General features: G+C 36.4%; 1 protein-coding gene across 1 annotated transcript; it reads left to right on the forward strand.

Moving 5' to 3' along the window:
- The first annotated feature begins 2,849 nt into the window (after positions 1 to 2,849).
- LOC111803320 (putative copper-transporting ATPase HMA5) lies at positions 2,850 to 8,618 on the forward strand. The gene is made up of 6 exons (XM_023687666.2): positions 2,850 to 3,280; positions 4,424 to 5,803; positions 5,988 to 6,242; positions 7,052 to 7,174; positions 7,259 to 7,738; positions 8,041 to 8,618. Exons 1-6 carry the CDS (start codon positions 2,990 to 2,992, stop codon positions 8,455 to 8,457), a joined length of 2,946 nt encoding a protein of 981 aa, XP_023543434.2. The 5' UTR covers positions 2,850 to 2,989; the 3' UTR covers positions 8,458 to 8,618.
- The last annotated feature ends 222 nt before the right edge of the window (positions 8,619 to 8,840 follow it).

Raw genomic sequence — 8,840 nt, forward strand, 5'->3', positions numbered from 1 at the left:
TGCGACATTGCATATGAAAGAGCTTGGCTTAAAAGGGGCAAGGTCGGACCAGATAACTTGGCTTAAAGTAGAGGCAAGTAGACGAAGAGTCACGAGCAAGCGAACATGCACGCACGAGCGGCGTGTATAACCAAACAAGCTTAGTTTTCGTATTCTGTCTATGAAAAAAGACCTCACCTAAGGTCCAACGAAGTTGCTAAACTAGGCAAAAAATAGAAATGGGGTTTGAGTTCTCCTTAAGACTTGTCACGAGCATGTCAAAATTATAGCACTGCACGGTTGTAGGTGTACGACCATAACAGCCGATAACATTCTCATTTTTTGAAAAGTATATCGAAAACATATGAATTTATAATTGTCATTTTTTTTTTCTTTTTTTGTGACACAATTACACTACAATGACGTCACTTTTAATACTCAGCAATTTATCTCTTTGAATCGTCAAATAAAATACACATCGAAAAAGTAAAAAAGTGATATGGGTCTAAATCATCTTTATTATTTTTTTACTTAAAGTAAAAAGTAATTTTATTTTTTTTTAACTTGGAAACTTGAATCAACTTCCTCTTTCCACCATAGGATTGGTTGTTACAAATGATAAGATGTTCATGTGATGGCCACATTTTGTCTTGTTTTTTTATTTATTTATTTATTTATTTATTAAAGTCAACCCAACAGTTTTTACTCATAGTCAACATTGTGGAAATCAATGTTTTTTCTTTTATTTTTTTTATTTTTTATTTTTTGTCATTACTTGGAAATTTGCAATGGAAAATTAATAACAAAACATAAGATTCCAATGTCATTATGTTACATAATGATCATTAAATAAAATGTAGAAAACAATATTAATTATATAACCTAAGTTTTATACCCACCTGAGATCATAGTTTTGTGACACATTTATAATACTTTGATTTACGCTCCTATGCACTTCATATCAAATTTTTAATGTTATTGTCGACTTTTTTTAACGAATATACAACAAAACAATGTAGAGATGCTCATGTACCACAATAGGGCGACGAAGCACACATGGACACCCCATTGCAAGGTCTGAGACGACCCAGAAACCACTTGATGAACATTATCAACTTTGTAAGCCTACTTGAATCAGCAGCCCGTCTTATCATCATACTTAATAATCCAATAATGATGGTCGGTGATTAAAACCGAGCAATTTAAGAATATGCAGTACCAATTCAATCTCAATTTGTCCATCGTTTCTCTAGAAATAACTTTAATTATTAAACGGTTTGTTTTAATCGTAAAATTCTAATTTTGAAAGTAAGTCACCTATACTCCTTTGAACACGCATAAGAACATATCAATTTATAAGATAAGATATGAATATTCAATTTGTCCTAGGTTTTCTAAGAACATAGGATTGGTTGTTACAAATTATAAGATAAGATGTTCTAAAATTCAAATGTTCGGTTATAGTCAACCCAATAGTTTATATTCATAGTCAACGTTATTGTTTTTTTATTTTTTATTATTTGATAGGGGAAATTAAAAAGAAAATAGAATTAATTAGAAGACGGGTTCAAACTGCAAAGTTTTATCCTTATCAGAATGTGATCGTAGTTTTATGATATATTTATAATATTTCATGTGATAATGTTTTTCGTTCTTAATAAGACCCGTATTTAGGATTCAAAATTTAAATTCGATATTTAATGACTTTAGGATACAGATGTAACGCACGAGCCTAACAGTTGTATAAGATTTCTCCTTCATTATCGATTTTATTATTTATTGAACTTCCCGGGTTTTATTGGTAGCTATAGAGGCTAAACTTCACGAAGCCGCATAAGCGAAAAATGTTTGGGATGCTCTTAAAATCCTAAAAAATATATTAAAAAAAAGGGTCAAAGTCAACTTAGACAGTGGTCTAGAACACTAGCCTCTCCTACAATAAAGAGAAATGAAGGGAAGAAGAAAGAGAGCGGATTCTTTCTCGTGAGACCTATAGATACAATCAGTTAATTATTCTTTTTAGAGCGGTATCGGTTTACGATCCAATAGTAGGACTTAAACTCATAACCATCTTAAACTCGGCTAGCAGTTACATTCTTCTATGTAAGAATCAGACTTATATTACGTGTTTTTCGTTATTATTTATTATTTAAAATTTTCCTTTTAAAACACTAAATTCCTTATTTACCCTTCTATTACATGTAATTTTTTTTATATAAAAATTAATTTTTCTATTTAATTTATTAAATACATAATTTTAATAATTAATTATAATAAAATAAGTTTGTTTTATATATACAAATAAAATTTATATATATTTTTCCAATACAAATTCATGTGAATGAGTTAAAAATATGATAAGGGTACTTTAGTAATTCTACTACAATACCTAATTCGGTTTCATTTTACATCAAAACCATGACTCAATATACCTCAATTTAGAATTTAAATATTAATTTTTTTCCATAAAATGAAAAATAAAATAAATAATGAAAAAAAATTATGAATTGGGCTAATTTTTTAACTTTTTTTATCGTTTATTTTAAAAAATATATATTTTTTCTTAGAATAAAATTATATATACATATATTTATTTTATTTCATAATTTTTTTATATTATTTGTTCGAGAATTACTCCTAAAAATATTTATTTTTACTATTTAAAATATTATTTAAATAAATAAATAGATATTTTGTTATTAATAATAAATATAGTTTAAAATTTTAAAATTTTAAAATTTATTATGGTAAGAATAAAAATTTAGATATTTTAAAAGTAAAAAAAGAAAAAAAAAAATGATTACGTTGCTTCGTTGTCAAGCATGCTTATAATAACAAAGTCAATGATGTGTGGCCTATAAATATTCGCATGATTTAAAAGTAGAAAAGGGCGGCCACTTTCCTTCTCCCTTTTTCATCTACGCAATTTTCTCCTTCTCCGCCCTACGAACAGACCAGATCGCAAACCCTTCTCTCTCGATCGCTCTTAATCACCTCTGTTCGATCATCCATGGCGACCAATTTCTGGTCCTTGGCATGTATTCGGAGTCAGAATAGCGCCAATCTAACGCCGCGCCCTCATTATCCGTCTATGCCGAAATATCCAGCTGGGGTTTCGTTGCTGGAGAATAGCTTTCCGATGACTGAATCCACGGCATTCTTCTCCGTCATCGGCATGACTTGCTCTGCTTGTGCTGGCTCTGTTGAGAAGGCGATCAAACGTCTCCCTGGGATTCGTGAAGCTGTTGTTGATGTTTTGAATGGCAAAGCTCGAGTCCAGTTTTACCCTAGCTTCGTTGATGTTTGTATTTCTGTCCCTATCTCTCTCTGTTATTTCTCGCGCTTGGATTTTGTTTTTCGAATTTGTTTTGGTTTTCGTCTCGTCTTGCTGTCGCTTTCATGTGATTTTGAATTAAATGTTTAGAGTTTGACGTACAAGTTAAGAAATGGCTGGCTTACGTTTCGTATATTTTTTTTAATCGATTAGATTGCGGCTAGAATTGGTGTGACCATTCAACTACAACGCTTGATCAATTGTAAACGATTAGAGTTCTTGTTTAATGCAGCTTTTTTCCTGCGTTGTATGGTATTTTTGTCCCACGATTAGGATTAAATGTTTTTCGTTCCTCAGAACTTTTTAGCCTCAACTTGATTTCATTTATATAAACTATGTGGTTGCTATTTGCCATGAGGTGGTAAAGAGAACATCTAGCATGTTCTCTTTGGGGTTTCCCTTCCGGGCTTCCTCAAGGTTTTAAAACGTGTCTGCTAGAGAGAGATTTGCACACCGTTATAAAAACTGTTTTGTTCCCTCCTCCAACCGATGTGGGATCTCACAATCCACCACCCTTTGGGGCCCAGCGTCTTTGCTGGCACTCGTTCCCCTCTCCAATCTATGTTGGATCTCCCAATCCACCCTCCTTCGGGACCCAGGGTCCTCGTTGGCACACCGCCTGGTGTCCACCCCTCTTCGGGGCTCAGCCTCCTCGTTGGCACACTGCTCGGTGTCTAGCTCTGATACCATTCGTTACAGCACAAGCCCATCGCTAGCAGATATTGTCCTTTTTGGGCTTTCTCTTCTGGGCTTCCCCTCAAGGTTTTTAAAACGCGTCTGCTAGGTAGAGGTTTCCACACTCTTGTAAAGAATGTTTCGTTCTCCTCCCCAACCGATGTGGAATCTCACAAGATCATTGACACTAACTTCGTTTTTCATTTTTTTTTATTTTTTTTTATTTTTATTTTTTATTTTTTGATAAGAGACAATTTCATTGATGAGTGAAATTTACAAGAGGGATGTAGAATCCATGATGTTTACAAAAGACATTCCCAATTTGTAATGAGGGAGGTATAACTAAAGCTATAGGAAGTAAAAATATTAGATTGCGAGCCAATTAGTGAGGCAATTGAATTGTTGTTTTTGACTTCTTCTTGATCATGCACACAGGTGGATCAAGTATGTGAGGCAATTAACGATGCAGGCTTTGAAGCAAGTATACTCAATGATGATATGATTGAAAGATGTCGAATTCGTGTAATTGGAATGACTTGTACATCTTGTTCCACAACTTTGGAATCTACATTACAAGCAATTCGTGGAGTTCAAAATGCTCAAGTAGCATTAGCCACGGAAGAAGCAGAAATTTGTTACAACCCAAGGATTTTGAACTACAATCAACTTCTCCAAGCCATTGAAGATTCTGGATTTGAAGCCTTACTTGTTAGCACAGAAGAAGATGTGAGCAAGATACAGCTCCAAGTTGATGGAGTGAGATCTGAGAATTCAATGAGATTGATTGGTAGCTCTCTGGAAGCACTTCCTGGAGTTCTAGGTATTGATATTGATCCTTCACTCAGCAAAATTTCCTTGTCTTATAAGCCAAATGTCACGGGACCTCGGAATATAATCCAAGTGATCGAATCAACTGGGTCGGGTCAAATTAAAGCAACAATATTTCCTGAAGAACAGGGCAGAGATGCCTATAAAAAGGAGGAAATTAAGCAATATTACAGATCATTCTTATGGAGTTTGATATTTACAATTCCAGTATTTTTAAGCTCCATGGTCTTCACTTATATACCTGGTATTAAGGATGGGTTGGATACCAAAATTGTCAATATGATGACTGTTGGAGAGCTTCTGAGGTGGGTGTTAGCAACTCCTGTACAGTTCATCATTGGAAGGCGATTCTATACTGGATCTTACAAAGCGTTGCGTCATGGATCTGCAAATATGGACGTTTTGATTGCTTTGGGCACAAATGCAGCATACTTTTATTCAGTGTACATGGTCTTAAGATCTGCAACCTCGAGTGATTTTAAAGCCACGGATTTCTTTGAAACCAGTTCCATGCTAATTTCATTCATTCTCCTCGGGAAATATCTTGAGGTCTTGGCGAAGGGAAAGACATCAGACGCTATTGCCAAGCTTATGAAGTTGGTGCCTGAAACAGCAACCTTGCTTACTTTTGATAATGATGGAAGGGTCATTAGGGAAGATGAAATTGATAGCCGATTGATACAAAAGAATGATGTAATTAAAGTCATTCCTGGTGCAAAGGTTGCTTCAGATGGAGTTGTTGTTTGGGGACAAAGTCATGTCAATGAAAGCATGATTACTGGGGAAGCCAAGCCAGTGGCGAAGAGACAGGATGATTCGGTGATTGGAGGCACCTTGAATGAGAACGGAGTGCTACATGTGAGGGCGACACACGTTGGATCTGAAAGTGCTCTTTCGCAGATTGTTCGTCTCGTCGAATCAGCTCAGATGGCGAAGGCTCCAGTTCAGAAAATTGCAGATCGTATCTCTAAGTTTTTTGTGCCAATGGTTAGTAAGTCTTGCTCTAACTTTTCTATAATAACTGCAAAATCTGCTCCTGAGGTTATAAGGAGAGCAATGTGTTCTCAGAATCTTTTATTTGATCAATTTGACCTTAAAAGTTAAAACATTGGTAATTTTCATGTTTCTCACTGGGAAATTTTCATCTTGAAATCTTGAAATCTCTGTGTAGGTTATAGTACTTTCATTGACAACATGGCTCATCTGGTTTCTCACTGGGAAGTATGGTGGCTACCCAAGGACCTGGATACCTTCTTCCATGGATAGCTTTGAGCTTGCTCTCCAGTTTGGTATTTCAGTAATGGTCATAGCATGCCCTTGTGCTTTGGGCCTGGCAACTCCAACTGCTGTCATGGTTGGAACGGGAGTTGGTGCATCAAAAGGTGTTTTAATCAAAGGTGGCCAAGCATTGGAGAGCGCTCACAAGGTTAAATATTCCATTCCCACTTTAATGATCTGTTGATATATTTCTTCCTTTTCATTATTGTTTTGAAACCTCATTCATTTTGATAGAACAAAATTGTGTCAAAAATGGGGAGCGGATGATTCACATTTCATGGTGTGAAGTGTGAAGAAGTATGTCTCTACGTAGTTTCCATGTTTACAAATAACTCAATACTGGCTTAATAGAATGATTTTGTTAGCTAATTTATGTTCTACAAACTTAACAATCCCAATCCCAAGCCCAAGCCCACCACTAGTAGATATTGTTTTCTTTGGACTTTCTCTTTCGGGCTTCCTCTCAAGGTTTTTAAAACGCGTCTGCTAGGGAGAGATTTCCACACCCTTATAAAGAATGTTTCGTTCTCCTCCCCAACTGATGTGGGATCTCATAATCCACCCTTTTTTGGGGCCCAGCGTCCTCGCTGGCACTCATTCCCTTCTCTAATCGACGTGGACCCCCCAATCTACTCCCCTTCAGGGCCTAGCATCCTTGCTGACACACCACCTCGTGTCAACCCCCCTTTGGGCCCAGCCTCCTCGCTGGCACATCGCTTCGTGTCTAGCTTTGATTTCATTTGTAACGGCCCAAGCCCACCGCTAGCAGATATTTTCTTTTTCTGCCTTTTTCTTTCGGGCTTCTCCTCAAGATTTTTAAAACACGTCTGTTAGGGAGAAGTTTCCACACCCTTATAAAGAATCCTTCGTTCTCCTCCCTAACCGATGTGGGATCTCACATTGTCCTTCTTTGTTCTTGTGAGTAAATAGAATACTGAGTTGAATTTAACTTTGTAGGTGAATTGCATTGTGTTTGACAAGACTGGAACTCTGACAGTCGGGAAGCCAGTTGTGGTGAACACTAAACTACTGAAAAATATGGCTCTGAAAGATTTCTATGAACTAGTCGCCGCCACTGAGGTGAACTTGATTGCTTAAAAACTTTCCCATATTCTACCATCAGAAATTAAGTCACTCTACAACTTTATTCTGCATTTGAATCAGGTAAACAGCGAGCATCCATTGGCTAAAGCCGTTGTTGAATATGCTAAAAAGTTCAAAGAAGAAGACGATAACCAAACTTGGCCTGAAGCACTAGACTTTATCTCCATTACTGGACATGGAGTTAAGGCCATCGTTCAAAACAAAGAAGTACTTGCAGGCAACAAGAGTCTCATGTTAGATCAGAACATCCTCATACCTGTTGAAGCTGAAGAAATATTAAAAGAAATCGAAGAACTGGCTCATACTGGAATTTTGGTATCCATTGATAGGAAATTGACAGGGGTTCTTGCCATATCTGATCCACTAAAACCGAGTGCTCGCGAGGTCATTTCGATACTCAAGGCCATGAAAGTTAAATCCATCATGGTTACAGGTGATAATTGGGGGACGGCGAAGTCCATAGCCAATGAGGTTGGGATTGATGATGTAATTGCAGAAGCTAAACCAGACCAGAAAGCAGATGAAGTGAAGAAATTACAGGTACCTACTTTTTCTCCAAATAGAAACTTGTTCTTTATAGATTAAAACCACTTTAAATTTTGAAGAACTTTGTTGATAGAACTACGAATCTTACATGTAGTAAGAAGCTTATACGTAGTAAATAATCACGGTCGAGATGTTGCCATGGATGAAAATTTCGTCGTTGGCATTCATTTTGGTAGATTGTATGGCTGATTACAGACGACCCTCCCCTACTTTTGAGTTTTTATCAACTAGCACCAAATTTTGACCACCCCTTTCTATCATCTTCACTAAGCTTGGTTCTGAATTTTGACATCTAGACTTTGGGTCATACGGTGGCAATGGTGGGAGATGGGATCAACGACTCACCGGCGCTTGTGGCTGCAGATGTTGGAATGGCAATTGGTGCAGGCACAGACATCGCCATTGAGGCAGCTGACATAGTTCTTATGAAAAGCAACTTGGAGGATGTCATAACAGCCATCGACCTTTCAAGGAAAACGTTTTCCAGGATCCGTCTGAACTACGTTTGGGCGCTCGGTTACAATCTCCTCGGTATCCCTATTGCAGCAGGAGTCCTATTCCCATCAACTCGATTTCGGTTACCGCCATGGATTGCAGGAGCAGCAATGGCTGCCTCTTCTGTTAGTGTTGTTTGCAGTTCTCTCCTCCTCAAGTATTACAAAAGACCCAAGAAGCTTGATGCCCTTGACATTCAAGGCATTAGAGTTGAGTGATTAGCACATTATCAAGTATAGGAATGGTGTCAATGTGATGTTACTACTAGTTTGTGGTACATTGTATATTTGCATGAAACTGTCATAATTTCAATTTCATTGTCATGAAAAAAATAATAAATATTATATGAAGTAATAATTATATGAAGTTGTTTTCTATATTTGAGGTATCTCAACCATATAATACGTATTTTGAGACTCAAAATACACGTTGAAATTAATGCCGTATTAAGAAAAATCAAACTTTATTATGCAACAAGGGCTTAAAGATACTTCAAATACGACTTCATTTATTTTTAGATAGGTAGTTATTCATAAAATATGAATGTTTATGAATGTTACAACTTTTGAATTGTCCAGGAAAGATAAGCGTCTCGCTTTGA

This window comes from Cucurbita pepo, chromosome 10, assembly GCF_057944985.1.
Source record: "Cucurbita pepo subsp. pepo isolate OVF chromosome 10, ASM5794498v1, whole genome shotgun sequence".
Taxonomy (NCBI): Eukaryota; Viridiplantae; Streptophyta; class Magnoliopsida; order Cucurbitales; family Cucurbitaceae; genus Cucurbita; species Cucurbita pepo.